Source organism: Cnephaeus nilssonii, assembly GCF_951640355.1.
Source record: "Cnephaeus nilssonii genome assembly, chromosome: 10".
Lineage (NCBI taxonomy): Eukaryota > Metazoa > Chordata > Mammalia > Chiroptera > Vespertilionidae > Cnephaeus > Cnephaeus nilssonii.
In genome coordinates, this window is record NC_137081.1 from 8,994,044 (window position 1) to 9,011,460 (window position 17,417).

The 17,417-nt window shown below is 44.3% G+C and overlaps 1 protein-coding gene across 1 annotated transcript; it reads right to left on the minus strand.

Moving 5' to 3' along the window:
• Positions 1–1,905: 1,905 nt before the first annotated feature.
• Positions 1,906–16,758, minus strand: KCTD18 (potassium channel tetramerization domain containing 18). Its single transcript, XM_079783155.1, has 7 exons — positions 16,652–16,758; positions 13,740–13,958; positions 11,499–11,710; positions 9,129–9,322; positions 7,451–7,545; positions 5,167–5,269; positions 1,906–3,774 (listed from the first exon to the last, which is right to left on the minus strand). Exons 2-7 carry the CDS (start codon positions 13,894–13,896, stop codon positions 3,321–3,323), a joined length of 1,215 nt encoding a protein of 404 aa, XP_079639281.1. The 5' UTR covers positions 13,897–13,958; positions 16,652–16,758; the 3' UTR covers positions 1,906–3,320.
• Positions 16,759–17,417: the final 659 nt, after the last annotated feature.

Consider the following 17,417-nt stretch of genomic DNA (forward strand, 5'->3'; position numbering starts at 1 on the left):
CAAGGTATCGTTGGGTAATAATTGTACTGTGTTGAACCAGAGACTGGAAAGTGATTCAACCATTTTTTTCAATGTTAGCGCTTGCTGAGAAAGCAATAGGTTTCAGTCTGTGAATGGAAAAAAAAAAATTGTTTTGCATCAGCAATCCCGGCAGGAGCCTATGGCGGGAAGAGGCCAGGCTGCTGCTTCCTTCTGGGAAGTCAGGGAGTATCCGCCAGCGACCTCTCTGGGATCTGGTGATCCACTCTCTGACTTCCTTTCAATAACTTCACAAGCCATGTAACGGCTGTAGCCACTGCTAATGGTGACTGTGGTCATGAGCCATGATCACAGTGCTAAGGAGGCCCACTTGGTTCTGAGTATAAACTCTGCCAGGTGGGAAGTCAGTTTCCATGCCCTGAAGACTGCTACCAGATACATTTGGGGGGGTGGGTAGCTGTTCAGAAGTTTTCTGAAGGCCTACTGTATACCAGGAACAGGGAGACAGAGTCCCTGTCGAGTTGGAGACAGACATGTCATCCAATACTTAATACTTTTTGCTCAAAAACTTTAAATATTAAACAAATTCACATTTTACCTCCACTTCTTCCCTTTAGCTTATCCTATTGTCAGTGATGCTGTGTCATCCTGCAGAAATCAGATTATGAGGCTAAAATGTGGGGAAGGGGGGCTCAGGTGGAGGGTGGAGGCTGTCGTTATTGTACAGCCTTAACTTTGCTAAAGCTCGTTGTCTTGATCTTTAAGGACTTGAAAGGAGAGCTGCAGTATGTTGTTGTCTGAAACTAAAAAGCATAATGAACACGAGGAAATGAAATATATTAAACTACTTTACAAACTGCAACATAAGGCAATACTGAAACAAAACCGCTTAAAAATATACACAAAACGAATCCTTCAGTAGGTCCCTATGGCCAGTAATAGGCTCTCCGTGATATAACTAACCAGTTTTAAGTGGGGCAAACCAGTGTTCAACAGAGATTACCTGGAAGAGCATCATCAATGATCTTTTTTTATATGAGCAATCCCTAATATCCTACTTACCATTAAGAATTTCTATTGTGTCCCCTGACTCAACTACTATATAAACTTACCCCCCCCCATAAAGTAATGATACTGAATCATTCTTTATAAAGCATGCTTTCCTATTATTAATCTTTATTTTTTCCAGGAAGAACAATGGGTTATGATGAGTTACCAACTCTTTCGTGTTTGTAGGGTCTGGTATTAGGAAAAATGTGTTTTCATGTGAAATTACCCTAAACCCCAGGGAACCATGTCCAAATAACGTATGGTTCATGTTTCTCCAACAGTCTGAATTTGACTTTGACTCCTGATGCACATGATGAAATAAAAAATATGAAAATACTTTATAAACTGCAACATAAGGCGATATCAAAACAAAAACACTTAAAAATCAGCTGCACCACAGCCCAGTAGTTATTCCAAAAGCTCTCTTCCTAGAGAGGCTAGATGTGCTAAATAGCCTATCCCTGGAACCACCTGATACCAAGAAATGAAGGCTGTTGACTGAATCACCCATGATTAATCTTCAAGATGTTTCCTTTCCAGATAAATGTTTATTAGGTATAAAGTAAGCATCACACATTTATTAGTAGTATCATATTTTCTTATATGAATCAGCAATTCAGAATGTCCCCTAGCTCAAGCAGTACTAATAATGCCCTCATTGGAAGTTCTCAAAAGTCACTGTGGTCTTTGATTTTCGGGATGCCTGGATTCTCTATAATAGTATTTTTCAAAAGGAACTGTGCATTTTATATATTCTACAAGGGAATGTCACCCATGACTCTTCAGTTAAATATTGTTTTTAGCCAAATAAAGCACCTGTTTTAAAAGGCTGCCTGTAATTGGCTTCATTATTTCATACATTACCTACACAGGAAAGCAATTTTGTAAGCAGAAATAGATAACCCACACAAACTGGCAAGCTTTCAAATACTAAAGGGCGCCAAGGCTTGAGAATAAGTACAGTAATAGAAAATGTCACTTTTTATGGAAAAGTTTTACTTTATTTTGTAAAAAGTAATGTTTTGAATAGTTACTTTACTCTCTCCAAACAATGCAACTACAAGGAGAAGCACTGAGGAGAAAGCACCCCGCTTTGTGAGCTTGTTAACACCCTGACGGCAGGCACACTGCTCACGGAAGCAGCCATCTGCGACGCAATTGCAAAACACAACATGGATGAGTAAACGCACACGACTGAACAGCTGTGAAAAAGAGGATTAATCCAAAGATTCTGCTTAAAAACATTAAATTCAAGTTATGTGGATCTTTTATGCATAAAGATCATATTGTATAATCAGAATGACTCTTCAATGGTCAGTTCTGGAAAACAAAACTTAACTTCAGTTAGAAAGTTAAACTGTTAACTTCTCTTTTTCAAAGCATTTTCCAAAAAATATGCTATACAGTTCTTATTCCAAGAAGCCTTCTTGTGATGTACAAATACATCTGCTAATGGAAAAAAGTGAAAAAAGCCAACCTAGATCCTGGCTGGGTGGCTAGATTGGTTAGAGCGTTGTCCTGATACACCAAGGTTGCGGGTTTGAACCATCAGGGCACATACAGGATAACCAATGAAAGCGTAAATAAGTGGAACAACAAATGGACGTGTGTGTGTGTGTGTGTGTGTGTGTGTGTGTGTGTGTGTGTGTGTCTAAATTTTAAAAAGTAAATAAATAAAAAGAAAAGCCAATCTGGAAAAGAAAACAGTTTAATTAAGTGAACGTCAAAGTGTGGTCTCTATCTTTTGCCCCTCCCCATCTTTCTTCTCCTGTTGCCTTTGAGACTGAGAGTAACTTGGGGCGAGTCCCCCTGATCTGCGTTCTCTCCGCCCCTCTGGGCTGTGCCACCACCAGGGGGCCCTGCAGCACCCTCTGGTCCAAGGCAGGAGATAGCCAGACTCACTCCTCCCCCTGGGCTGCTATGACACACATTACAAAGTGCCTACAGCCCACAGTTATTTCAGCAACAACGTAAACTTCTCTAGTGATGATGCTGCTGTACTGGTTTGTCGCCCTAATACCAACCAACCATTAAAAAAAAAATTAAAAACCGGAAATTCAAACTGTCTGTAGACAAGTAATCATTTAAAAGTTGGGAAAATGAGAAGTAACTGTAGTCCCAACCACCTAAAGTCTCCCCTCCTCCACTCTTACGTCACAGGTTCTTTTCCCCGAAATTATCCTGAACGCCAACATGACGCTGTCAGCTCTAGAGCATCGACAGTGTCACTGTGTCTCACCGGGTTGGCAGCCCTGGGAGGCCAACAGGGCGTCTGGAGCCCAGCGCTCCCTTCAATCGGTCTTGCCCTGCCTGTTCTCAGTCCGCACATCCAAGGTGGGTGCTTGGGGTGGTGGCGGGGACCCCGCGGGGCTGGCTGCTGGGCAGGTGGGCGGGGGAGGCCCCGTGGCACACAGTGGAGTCCGCTTCAGCTTTATCACCCGGGGTGGGGTGGCCTTCTTGTCGCACAGCAGAACCTTGGCTGGAGGGGGGGTTGTGGCCCCATTTTCAGGACCCCCGGGCCCATGGGATGGGGAGTGCCCAGGCACCTCAGTGCCCACCAGGGACAGGGCCTTAGACAGTGCAGAGTGCTGAGCTGGCATTCCGCCTGGAGACGGGGACACCCGGACTGAAGCCGAGTTCTTGACCTTGATTTGGGTGCTGGTGGAAGGGCCCGAAAACCTGACAGGTTTGGGACCAGCCTTACAGTTCACGCCTTCCTCCCCTTCATCCAACGCCATCAGCCTCCTGCGAACACAGAAGCATGCCCGTCAGCACGTACACGGTCAGGAGCTAATGAAACCAGCTCCAAAATTCGCCTCTAAGGTGAACACAAAGGTTTCCGTCAAGAATGTGAGCCAAGAGGTGGATGCGTATCAATCTGCCTCATTGCTCATGGTCAGTAAGTACATCGGCAAGTTTATAAGAGATTGTTTCAACTTGAATAGGAACCCCTTTAAATCACATATAATACGAACAAGTCACAATGTGGACATGAGATGTTATGTGAGAATTACACAACGTATCACTCTGTTCCCTAGAACCCTGGCTCGATCCAGGGGACAGCCAGACACATCCCGAGTGTTGTTCCCAGGCTTCCTGCGGAAGAAGAGCGTTTCCAGCCCACCAGACTCCAGACCGGTTTCTCAGTCCTGGCACCTTTGTCACTTCGGGTCGGCTAGTTCTTTGCTATGGGGGCTGCCCCGTGCATTCTCGAACATTTATGCCAATCCTGGCTTCTACCCATTCAATGACAGTAGCATTCCCCGCTCCACAATGTGACAACCCAAAATGTCTCCACACCTTGCTTAACACCCCGGGGGACAAAATCACCCCCAGCCGAGAACCGCTGCTCACACCGAAATGATGTTTGCTAACTATAGGTTCAATGGGCAAAATAAATAATGATAACAAAATGAGAGCTTTAGGAAAATAATCTATTTTAACAAGAGATAACTAATTACTAAACCCTGAATAAACGCAGCATTTCTGAGAAAGATCCAGAGGGCACAAGTAAGAGAGCATTCTAGAATTCCACAGAGGCTTTGAATCAAGTTCTAGAGCAGAAATCCAGAAATCAGAACACCTGCAAGCCATGAATAATTCCCAGAAGTAACAAAGATGATTTTTAAATGTATTTAAAGCACAGCGAACAGATGTGGAATGAGTTTAATGCTAATAATTTTAAAGAACACAAGAAAATAACATTAACTTAAAATGCTATTTGTGGCATTGAGAAGGAGAAAAAAGTTCAGAATAAGTCACAGGAAATTTCAAATATTAAATCTAATAAATAGTTTTTGACTATTACCAATAAAGCCTGGATTTCATTTCTATGCGGAAAACTACTTTACCGCAGCATTCCCACTGTCTCCACTGGTATTATTAAAATCACACTCTCCCCAAAAGAACATACTCGAACTCCGTTTTAGAGAATTATTTGTACCTTTTACATAGTTTGGGTAAATTTGCATTTGTCGAGATTTATATTTCGGTGGTAAGGCAGAATAGTCATCTATGTGATTAACAGGCTTTTAGTAAGGTCAAGAACTGCTATTCATTTCCCCCAATAAAGTCAGAAAAAATATAGGTCACAGGTTAAAAAGCAAACATCAAAACCATCCACAGAGCAGAGGTCACCTCTTCCGGATCGGGGCCATGTGGCGCAGGCTCCCCAGCAACGGCCGCTCCTCCAGGGTCCAGCACTCGATCAGCTCGTGCGGCACCCGCCAGTAGCTGACGCCTGGGAGAGAAGGGCATCGTTAGGAGAGCCTCTGTCCACTGCACACGGTGCAGGAACACTGTCTCCCAGAAGAAGAGCCAGGGAGAGCGTCCGAGCTTCATGCCTCATCTCTTTCCCTCCTAAGAAATCGATTATTGGCTTAAATTTCCTTTTAGTTTACTATAGTTTCATTTTTCATTCATAAATCTCCCTGGGCTAATTTTGATAAATGATGTGAGGTCAAAGATGTTTTTCACTCAAACAAACTTCTCAATTACATAGTAAATAGCCTATCATTTTTTTCACTGATATTTAGTCAATCAACTCTGTGCCTTTCTTATTACATCATGTTTTTATTCTTATAACTTTATTGGGGTTTACTCTTGCTCTCTGCATCTATTCTTATACCAGGAACACATGGTTTTTATTATTATCTACATCATGTTTTGTTTTTGTTTTTTTAAATATGTTTTTATTGATTTCTGAGAGAAGAAGGGAGAGGGAGAGATAGAAACATCAATGATGAGAGAGAATCATCGATTGGTTGCCTCCTGCACGCCCCCCCCCCCCCCCCCCGGGGATTGAGCCCACAACCCGGAATCAAACTGGGGACCTCTTGGTTCATGGGTCAACACTCAACCGCTGAGCCATGCCGGCCGGGCTACAGCTTGTTTTATTATCAAACAGTTAGACTCATCCCTCTAATAACCTCTACTTCCCAAAATGTTCTTGGTTATTTTTCGTTTATTCTTTCAAAGGAATTTTAGAATCATTTTAAGATTCCCAAAGAGTTCTATTGATATTTTTGGTAGGAATTGTTTTAAACTTACAATATAACCTCAGAAGAACTGACATCTTTATAATATTCATATTTTCCTTTCAGGACCATGGCATGTCTCACCATAGCCTTCATGTCTTCATTTCATATGGATGGATGGGTGGCTAAATACATTCTAGCAGTTTTCTTCATAAAACACTCAAGCATTTCTTGGTAGGGCAGTCCTAGTTATTTTTGTTTTATTTATGCTATCGTGAATGGGATTTCCCCTATACTTTCTAGTTAATTTATCATAAATAAGCTGCTCTTTGTTTACATATATTATATACAGCTAATTTAGTCTACTAAACGCATCACTTAAAATACCATTAGTAGATTCTTCTGAGTTTTCTAGAAATACATATTGTTCACAAATAATAATAAATGTCTTCTTCCTTCCAACTGGCCTTTCTCTTACTTCTGCTTCCTGACTTAGGGCTTTCCACAGACCTTCCTTTCATTCTACTTGATCCTGTCTGCTAGAGGGCTATGAAAAGAAAAGAAAAAGGAGGAAAAGTGAGGGAAGCAAAGATGAGGAAAGAAGAGGTTGGTACTGGCACCCCACCTAAAGGAGGAACAGCTGATGTAGTTGTTAAAAGCCTCTTCCACTCTTTTTATTCCATTTTATAATGACTTGCAATCTCTGTTTCTATCTGCTTTCACGATTATTTGAGGACTAAGATGTGTGCTATTTATCTTTGGGCCCATTTTTAGGATTTAGTATAATGGTTGTACTTCACACTCAATAAATGCTTACTAATTAGGGGGGAGGGACATCTTGGGCATAGAACAGTTAATCATCTGTGATCCTTAAGCAAGTGGCATGGCCTCTCTGAGACTCAGTTTCCTTCCCAATAAAATGGTAAAGAGCATAGGAAGTTGTTTTAGGATTAAATAGCATTATTATTAACAATTCTCATATCAGCAGCTTGGTAAAAATGGCCAAATTTCAAAGTGTGTATTTAAAGATTATTTTAATTGTTTTATAAGAGTTCTTTAGGCATTTACCAGTGTTATTTTCATTTCCTCTGGCTCTTTTTATTTTTTTATGCTTATACATTTTATGCTTAACTTAGAGATACACTTCCTAGGACAGTGCTAGGTACATAGTAGGTGCTAAGTAACCTCTTGTTTAATTGAACTAAATAAGCATAATTAATAGAAGCATATTTTCAGTTACTGAATTATAAACTATTAACCATATCTAGCAACTCACAAGGTTTAAAGATTTGGAAGTAAATTATCTCATTGTTACCAGGAAATGACAAATACCTAGGCCCACCCAAAAAAATACTTTCTCAAAAAAAGAAATGCATAACTAAGCTTACTTTGTCTTACTAAGGGTCCGTCTACTTCTGCTATGAAATAAAAGAACTGGACAGTACCTTTTCCTTCCCAGGCATCAAAGGCATCCATCATTTTCTTCAGTTCTGCCGCTGAATAATAGCTCCAAATGTACTGAACATTATTTCCCGCCTCTCTAGAAAGATTGCAAAAGGTAATGAAAATATACCACCTAGGTATGAATGGGTGTTTGTGTGTGTATGTGTGTGTGTGTGTGTGTATAGCTAACAGACAGTAAGTACTTGTTCATTAAGGAAAAAGTTTGTTCTGTGACCATTAAGCACATATGTAATTCTATATATTATATGAGTATTATATACTATATGAATATACTAACCCACCTTTGATCTCTTTTTCAGTAGTAAAATATTAGTTAATTTTACTATATATAGACCATGCAGACAAATCAACAAGTCTTTAAAATAACTTTTCTAAAAATCACCTAATTCCAATAACGTTAGAAAAGACTCAACTCTGACTAAAACTTCATTAAATAACAGTGAAGCTCCACTACATGCTTTCTAAAAAGTTAAAAGCAGTCGCACGCTTTGGACTTTCCTAGCACTTTGCCAGGCAGTTATATATCTCATATAGAAACATCTCTGCCTGTAAAGAATTCAGAAAATGGTGACATATTTAACCATCTAAAAACAAACTCATGTGGTCATGCATTTGTCACTAATATGTGCCCTAATTCAATATCCCAGAGAACTTTTTTTAAAAATTGCTAAGTGAGTTGACCAGTGTAAGTGAGATTACAGGGAAAATATTGAGAGAATAACCCTTAAGAATTGAACATGTTCAAGTCATGGAGTTTTAAGGCTGGGAGGGACCAGGAAGTCTCTCATCATTTCTCAGGGCGGGACACCAAGGCACAGGCCAGTCGGGGGTCACTCAGTGGGCCGCTGGCTCCTTGGCCAGGGCTCTGCCCCGAGGCTATGGTTGAGACACCCACGCATCTGGCTTTGCTTTTCCTTCTGCCTTTTCTTTTTTTATAAAGTCGCACAGGGAATTCTGCGTCCATGTCCAGCTGAGAACCACAGTACTAGACCACATAGACAGCCCACAGCTTATTTGTGAAATGGTCTTAATTACAACTTCTGTCTCGACAGCCCGACAGGCTCACTCTGTGTGTTGAGAGCTGCTGATGGTCTTTTCTGGTCAACCACATATTCCATTCTGTTGAGGGCCCCCTGGGAAGGCACACGGACATTCTTTAAACTGTTGTCAGCTGAGTCTGAGGTGACTGGCAGAGCCGTCTCGGATACACATTCCCCAAGAAGGTGGAAAGTGTTATTCAGTACTGGCTTTTACCTTTGTCCAGGTGTTGGGAGGGGGTCTAGATATGTAAATCCAGTCAAGCACCAGGAATGCTCAGGCCTACTCAAGAATGCAAATAAGCTCCTTTGATCCTAAGTTTTGGTGATACTTCCTGGTATTGGGGGTATAAAATAAATGCGCTGCGTGGGCTCAGGGTCCTGTCCCTCCATCAGAGTGGCAGCGTCCCACCCGGCTCCCAGCTTATTTCTATTTCTGCGTCTTGCTTTCTTTCTTTCTTTTATTTCTAAATCCCCAGCTCCTCCACTCAGGAACCAGACTCGTTCCTTTTCTGTGCTGGACTCGGAAAAGAGAGAAACACCTCTATACCATTCAGTAACACTTCTTAGAAAAGATCAAGACTTAATTTTGTTCCTTTTTTATTTTTAAATATGGACATACCTTTTAAAAATGCTTTTACTGTGAATTCTTCCTCCTAGCTGCTTATCAATAGCATCTGTTCCGTCCATTTTTGTGGCATATACTCCAATAATCCTACTCTCACAGCTTGCACCAGATGTGTTAAGATAGTGGAGAACCCAAACTGTTGGTTTGGTGCAAACTAAACCATACGAATCACAGAAGTCTGTTAAAGCCTGGAGCAAAAAATATATATATACATCAATTTGAATTTAATTCTGGAGAGTAATTTTTTAATTAAAAAAATAATTTGCTGTTACTTTCTAGTAAAGCTGCAATTTCAGTTGGTCATAACACCAAAAAAAAAGCAAAAAAAAAAAAAGATTATTCCTAGTCTTTATGCCTTTAAGAACCAAACATGCATGTGTTGAACTTGGGGTGAGGGGCAAATCACAAAAAAAGCATCACCTAAAAACCCAACAGCTTCTCATCTAGAGAACCCTTTTCCTGATGGAAATTCCATTTTATTCCTCCTTCTTTAACTTCACTACCAGCATCACTTTTCATTTTTAAATCTTCACATAATAACTAAAAGTAGACCTTTTTACTTCTCCCTTTAATTTCCCCCAAATTTCCCACTTGGCTCAATCTTCTTTTTATCTCCTACTGACCCTCCCATGATTGATGCTTAATTTTAAATCCAAATTCAATCATGGATTAATCGGATTTTAACTTGCTCTTTTGCACTGAAAGGTATGAATATATGAACTCAATACAGACTGTCTGAACTCACTCGGCACTTACCCACCTGTTCATTCATTCACTTGAATATTAAGTAGCTACTATGTGCTGAGCACTGTCTAAAGTCCTGAAGATATAATGTTAAGCAAGACAGGGTCCTGGCCCTCCTAGAGTTTACGGCTGATGCAGAAGACAGACATTAAATAATCCAGCAGCACACAATGTTGTAAGTGCCACCAGGTGAGCCTGCGAGGTGCTGAGGGGCACAGAGCAGGAAGGCTTTGCCCAGCAGGGCCCTCACGGGGAGAAATGGCACCATTATTGCTGTGAGCGCCTGAGGACAAGCACTTTTATCTGTTATAGCCCAAGTGCCTGGCAGACAGCCTGAAACACTGCCTGACACAAAGGAGATGCTTAATATGTACTAACTCAGTGAGTGAAAATAGGACCCTGCCATGTCTTGCATTGCCATTTAATACTGCTATCAACTCCTGTACTGGTTTTTAACTTTACTTGCACATCTGTGAGAATTCCCAACTATGTTATAAACTGTTCAAGGGCAAGAACCATGTTGTATTTCTTTCTGTCCCACACAATCTCTAGAACAGTGCTCCCTATGCCTAAAACATTTGAAATAAATGTGTTGGTGAGCAGAATGAATGTATGCATGCTATGTCCTTTTTGCATACAAACCAGGAACAAAAGACTACAGAGTTGGGACTTCAAAAGATGAATGTTAACCCACCCAACCTTCTAGTCAAGTTTTTTTAGGCTCATTCTGCAAATGTGGCAAAAAGCATCAAAAGACTAACTAACAACTCAGTTGATAAAGAACTTCAGTAGCAGAACCCATACAATCATGCAAAATCCTGAAGGGGATCTGGAACCAAGTGAACTTTCTCTGCGCTGCTCTCCCAACAGCCATGCATCAGATTGCTGTCCTACACACTGATATCCAAATCAAAGAATTCATAGTAATTCAGATCTGCTTTCACTGTTAACAATTATCTAGGTAAAAGACCTTCCTTAGATGTCCAAATGTGCTCATTAATAGAAACATAATATTTATCAATAAAGCAAAAAGCAGATAATTAAGTAATAAAGATCTTTAAAATGTGATTTAAAATAGAAGCATCTTTTAAAAAATTTACTGATCTCAAAGTGAATTAATCAAACTGATTTTCTAACTTATTAACAAACTTTATACTCACTAATTCGGGTAAGAAATTTTATACAATCTTTTATATACTATGACCACTCTTTAAAAACAACATTTCAGTAAACAAAGTAATACCACCATACCCTCACTACTACAGTATTGCTCTTAATTCAAAAAGACCTTCGAGAGAAGAAGAGTTCTATAAAATAGCCATTAAAAAGTGTTAAATCTTCAATGAAAAATAAAAGCTCCATAAACCTCCGAGTGATGTAATGCATTTTCCCAAAATAGAATTTTGGTCTTAAAAAGTGACTAGTAGTCATTAAAAAAATGTGTCTTCAAAATTATAAAAAAGTAAAACTGCCTCGTGTTGGGTTTATGTGACAGCACAGGCTATGCAAAATAACACACATTGCTTTGTACAGAATAAATAAATATATGTATATATATATATATATATATATATGTGTGTGTACATATATATTTTTTAAAACTTAAGAAAATGCCAAGACCTTTTTAAGTTCTATATTTGACCTTAAAGAATATGTCTCCATTTCATTGGCCAAGTGGTCAGACAGGCTGTACGGATAAGGGATGCCAAAGTAATCGGCCTCTTCCTGTAGAGCGACTCGGGTTTGCTCCTCTGTGGGAATGTGAACTTCTCCATGGAGATAATCCAAAAGGTATTTAAACAGGTGTCCATCACGGTCAATAACACAAGCCCCTAGAAAAGATTCGGTTCCAAAGTCATTGCCCAGATACATATGACCACTGACAACATTTCCGCCTGTCAAACTAAGGTCAGACGGAGGTAGGAATGTCTCTCACAAGAAAGTTCACATCTAGTTTCAGATAGGTTTAGCCAAATGTGGTGAGCCTCTGCACTCCCACCCTCCATGTAGGAAAATGCATGCTCTGAGCTCCATTTGGAATTTTGGGTGCAATGACCAGAACCCCACTAAAGCCCCTGCAGAAGCTGTGGAGACCTCAGACTGCTGGCAGAAATGGAGTTACCCCTAACTTCAGGCCAGCTGGGCCGGAAAGGCCTGTGCGTTTCTCTCCAAGGAGGGCTTGCAGGGGCCTGTTACTATGTCCAGTGTTTGTGTTGATCTGCAGCGCTGACATATAAACCCAGGGTTCCCAGCTCCAGCCTTCCATGTGTTTGGACTTATCAGATTGAAGCATCCATCTTATATAAAAACTGCTGTTTGAAATTTTAACACTGCTATTCCGGCTTCTGTAAACGCTTGCTTGCTTAAATAATAAGGAAAATAAGACTACTCCCATTCCAGAGAGGCCATGGACTATGCCCCAGACAGAGTTGTCAGTGCTGACACCAGGCCAGGCCTTGAGATAGGGTCTCATGGCCCCTTCCCAGCACGTAGGCCTTCTTTCTCAGAAGGCCCAGAAGTCCCATTCCAAATTTGGGAGACGAAAGAGCTAGAAAATATATAAATAGAAAAAGTTTCCTCCACGTGGGGGGCCCCAGAATTTGAAAGGCACATTTTTCTCTGGCCCTGCCCTTAATAAAATGTAACTCCCTTTCTCTAAGCATGGCTTGGTTTTTTTCTGGTCTTCTGTAACAAGATTAGTCGCTTTGTACTGTGAAAATCTGAACTTAAAAAAGCAAATGCGCCTGCTGGCGTGGCTCAGGAGTTGAAGGTCAACCTATGAACCAGGAGATCACAGATGGATTCCCCATCAGGGCACATGCCCAGGTTGCGGGCTCAATCCCCAGTAGGAGGCATGCAGGAGGCAGCCCATCAATGATTCTCTCTCATCATTGATGATTCTCTCTCTCTCTCTCTCTCTCTCTCTCTCTCTCTCTCTCTCATGATGCTCTCTCTCCCTCTCCCTTCCTCTCTCTGAAATCAATAAAATAAAATAAAAAAATTTTTAAATGCTCTGCTGGTATTACTTTATGATAAAAGGCTTTTCTTGGGCAATTTAGCAGAATTTTTAAAAAAACAACAGTTCTGTGTGAGTTACTCAGTAATTCTCCCTTGATTAGTTTAGAAAAGAAGGGATTAAGAAGGTAAAACTTGGGGGCAGAAAAAAACCTCAATCTCTGCTTATCATCTTCCACCAGCAACCTTTCTGTCCAGATGGACATTGAGCCCTGGGCACCAGCCATCGGTGACTCTCCCATGCTTTCCACTGCCATTCCGCTGGCAAAGCCATCTCTCCGACCCAGGGATGACTAACAGCCCCTCATGCCCAAGACCCCACAAGCCGTCTCTTCTAGCACAGAAGCAAGAATGGGTACCAGGAGCCCCGGGACCTCTCAGACACGCAAATTCCAGCTGCACCAGGTGACAAGTTTAACACTAACTCTACACTCACAATGACGGCCCTGTCAGCTATGAGGGCAACTGCTTTTTCCAGAAATACGTATTTTTTAACTTGAAAAACACAGAGAGAAGCTAATATTTTTAATCGGCCTCAATACCTTTACCCAGGGAGTTTCATGAACGCAACAACTTTCAAAATATAATCCCCGTAAATCAAGTCATGATGGGCCTTCACACACTCTCAGTGTTTTGTCAACTTTCAGCGAAAGCATCACAGGTTCTAGGAACTGGTGTTTAATTTCTCCGTGGATTTAATAAATCGCCATACAGTCCTAATGATCTCACTAATTAGTAAGCTAAGCTAATCTATTTCATTGTAATTAGGAAGATCAAAGGGAATTTAAACTAGACTCCTATGTTAGTGAATATGCATGATCATGCTTACAGATGGTAGGTATTTACCTGACTCATCTGTTTTTAGAGGAAAACGACCACTGAACATGGAAGCCAACATGGAGTCTTTAAACCGGCACAGGGACTCGCGCCTGGCCGTGTAAACACAGCCTCCCACGTTCAGTCGCAGAATATCTAACACCTCTTCCTCCTTGTGATCTTCCATTTTTCCCGCGGACACCTTGAAATGCTTTCAGAAACTGCAAACAATGGTGGTCCCGGTTCCCTCTGTAAAAACAAAAGACAATCACCACTGACATCTTCAACAATAGATAATAAAATAAATACATTTTACTGTGATTTCAAATAAATCCCTCAGCATTGGCAATACTGAATTGAAGGACTTTATACAATATGAAAGAAGTCTGAGATAAGCTGAGAATCTGGAAAACTCTGGCTCAGAGGACTTGTAAATAATAATAAACTATTACCAATGAAATCACAGCTGTGGAGGTGACTGTTTAAAGAATTAAACAACATAATGCATTGTCTGTCATATAAAAAGCAAGGGTGAGGTATGCTTCTGATTCTCAATATTCATGTATCTTTTTAAAATACAGTAAGTCTGGCCATAGCTGGTTTGGCTCAATGGATAGAGTGTCAGCCTGGGGACTGAAGGGTCCCAGGTTCGATTCCGGCCAAGGGCACATGCCCGGGGTTGCGGGCTCGATCCCCAGTAGGGGGCGTGCAGGAGGCAGCCAATCAATGATTCCCTCTCATCATTGATGTTTCTATCACTCCTTCTCCCTTCCTCTCTGAAATCAATAAAAATGTATTAAAAAATAATAAAATACAGTAAGTCTGAGGGGGCTGTCTAGACTGCAGAGGACACGGTGGGCATGGGATGAGGCTGCGAGGCTCTACCGCGCGCTAGCTCGGGGCCTCAGGCAATACTGGTCTCCCCTGCCTGTGTCCTCCTCTATAGAATGGAGGTAGGGACGGTGCCTACCTCCAAGGATTAGCAGAGGAATAAATGACAAGCATGTGAAAAGCATATAGAACAGTCTCTGGCTCAATGTTAGTACTTAATAAATGATAAATATTACCTATAATGACATACATTTTACCATAAGGTGTATACTAGGGACTTGATATTGGCTCTGCAGATTTAAGGAAACAAAAGGACAGAAATGATTAACAATAGTAATTGTAATTCTTAAATTGTGTAACTAAGGAAGAAATAATGTATCAACTGGGATCAGAATTCCATGTCTGCCAGTAGCTAGACTGGTCCAGAAGAACAAATAGCATCTCTAAATCATCTGACTTCTGCCTGGCCGGCATGGCTCAGCGGTTGAGCATCAACCTATGAACCAGGAGGTCACAGTTCGATCCCGGGTTGCAGGCTCCATCCCCAGTGCATGCAGGAGGCAACCGATCAATGAGTCTCTCTCATCCTTGATGTTTCTATCTCTCCCTCGTCCTTCCTCTCTGAAATCAATAAAAAATATATTTTAAAAAATAAAAAATAAATCACCTAACTTCTGCACTCTGAAATGGCTGAAGCTTTCTGCACATGCCATAGCAAGGGTAACATGGCTGCCAAGAGGCTTGACTCCATCCATGGCAATTCACTTTACCGAGTGACCAATTACGATCCTTTCGTAGATATTCCCATGTATCCACTCTCCAATGAAAGGGGGCAGGAGACAACCACGTGTGTCAAACGCCGTCAGTGGACAGAAACCATCACGGACCAATGGTCCAGCCTTCAAAAACCACCTATGGGTGTGACTTCCTGCACTGCCTGTAGGTCCTGGGAGCAGCCCCCGTGATGCAGGTGAGAGAGCCACCTGGGAGGCCTGGGATGGCGCTGGTTCACGCGGCCTGTTACCAGCTCCCTGGAAGCCCATCTGTTCTTCAAAGCCCCAGGCAAACCTCACAGCCTTCACAACCTTCCCAATCACCCCCGAGTTAGAACCGGGGCACCGTTCTCCAAATAACCTGTGCACCCCTGTCTACATTTTACCTCACTGGCTTGATCCCTAGTTTGGGGGACTACACGCCCCTAGAAGGCAGGGCCTGTGTCCCTCTTAATAATTCCCATTTACTGAGTGCTTGCTGGGTGCCAGCCACGGCGGGAGGCACCCACCGGCCTTCCCTAACTCACAGGAAAGCCCTGCGGATGGGGCTCACTGTGCCTACGGACGGACAGGGCCCTGGGGAAAGCGGTGGAGGGGTGTGTGCAGGGTCCACGCTAAGGCTGCCCTGGGTGTGGAAAGGGGTGGGGACGGCCCCCATCCCGGTCACAGGGCCAGCCCCCCAGTTCTGCCTGCTGCACCCACACGGCCTCCCCAGCACAGCTTCGCCCCAAGGCTGCGGGCCCGGGCCCTGCGCTCCGTGCACCCCGGGAGCACAGCAGCACCCTGAGTGCTGGGAGGAGACACCCCGGCCTCAGTCAGGCTCTCCCCAGGCAGAGGGCCCGGCACCCTGTCCAGTCCAGCCACGGGCCCGTCCTCAAATGCACCCGCGAGGCTGCCTGCTGCGGCGGAAGTGCCCTGCCCTCCGGAGAGTGTCCCCCGAGTGCGGTCCTGGGACCACCTGTATCAAACCATCGGCATCGCCGGCTGAGATGCGGGATCCCGGGCCGCGGCACAGAGTGCGGACCCGAAAGTCGGAGGAGCGGGTGGGAGTCGGCCCGCGGACCCACTTGGAGAAGCGCTGCTCGAGGGACCCGCACTCCTCCCACCGGGTGGGAAGGACGGACGGGGCCGGGGCCCCAGGAGGCCCGCCGGAGCCTCCCCGCGGCCCGGCGCTCACGGATTCAACTCCGAGCCTGAGCCCGCGGCCCAGGCCTCCCGTGTGATCGGCGCGGCCCGGGCCCTTTCTCGGGGCGCCCCGCCGCCTCCCGGGCCCGCGGCCCACCCGGGGCCCAGATCCTCCGCACGGGCGAGGCCGGGTAGGCGGCCGCCCCGACTGACCTGCGGCCCGCGCGGCCCTCGGCGCGGCCGCGGGACACTGCGGGGCCCCACTCGGAAGGGAGAGCCTCCTCCGATGCTCGGCAACTCCAGGAGCAGCGCGGCCCTAGTGGCGCCCCCGTGCGGCCCCGCCCGGCAGCGGCGCCCGGGACACCCCACCCCGCCCCGCCCCGCCCCCGGACTGGTCCCGCCCAGACAGCGCCCGCCCCCGGACTGGTCCCGCCCAGACAGCGCCCCGCCCCCGGATTGGTCCCGCCCAGACAGCGCCCCGCCCCCGGATTGGTCCCGCCCAGCAAGCGCCCCGCCCCCGAGCTGGTCCCGCCCAGCCAGCGCCCGCCCCCGGATTGGTCCCGCCCAGCCTGCGCCCCGCCCCCGAGCTGGTCCCGCCCAGCCAGCGCCCGCCCCCGGATTGGTCCCGCCGCTGGCTGTGGGCGAGGGGAAGGCGTGAGTCAGGGGTCTTCAGGCCCCAGCCCTCTGAGTGACGTCCTTCAGGGAAAGGAAAGGCCGGCGGAGACACGGGCTGGGCGTCGGGGGACGGTCTTGTCCGTCAGCGGCTGCTTTTAAATAGGAAGAAAACACCGAAAGTGTTACTAGTTACAATGCATTAGGTTTTCGCACCCCTGGGTGAGGGCGTGTCCTCCAAACTGGGCTGCTCAGTGCCGAGATGTATTAACATATTGCACTTAGATACGCCCATTCGGATAGTAGTTGGAGTTTGCAAAGCTTTTTCACACGGAGCATTCTTGTGTCATATGGGAGACAGCCCGAT

Coding starts and splice junctions, on each gene's coding strand:
- KCTD18 (XM_079783155.1), bottom strand. CDS start 13,896: ATGGAAGATCACAAGGAGGAAGAGGTGTTAGATATTCTGCGACTGAAC. Junction 7,546..9,128: donor AGTAAAAGCATTTTTAAAAG/GTATGTCCATAT, acceptor CAATCTTTCTAG/AGAGGCGGGAAATAATGTTC. Junction 5,270..7,450: donor TGATGCCTGGGAAGGAAAAG/GTACTGTCCAGT, acceptor CTTCTCTCCCAG/GCGTCAGCTACTGGCGGGTG.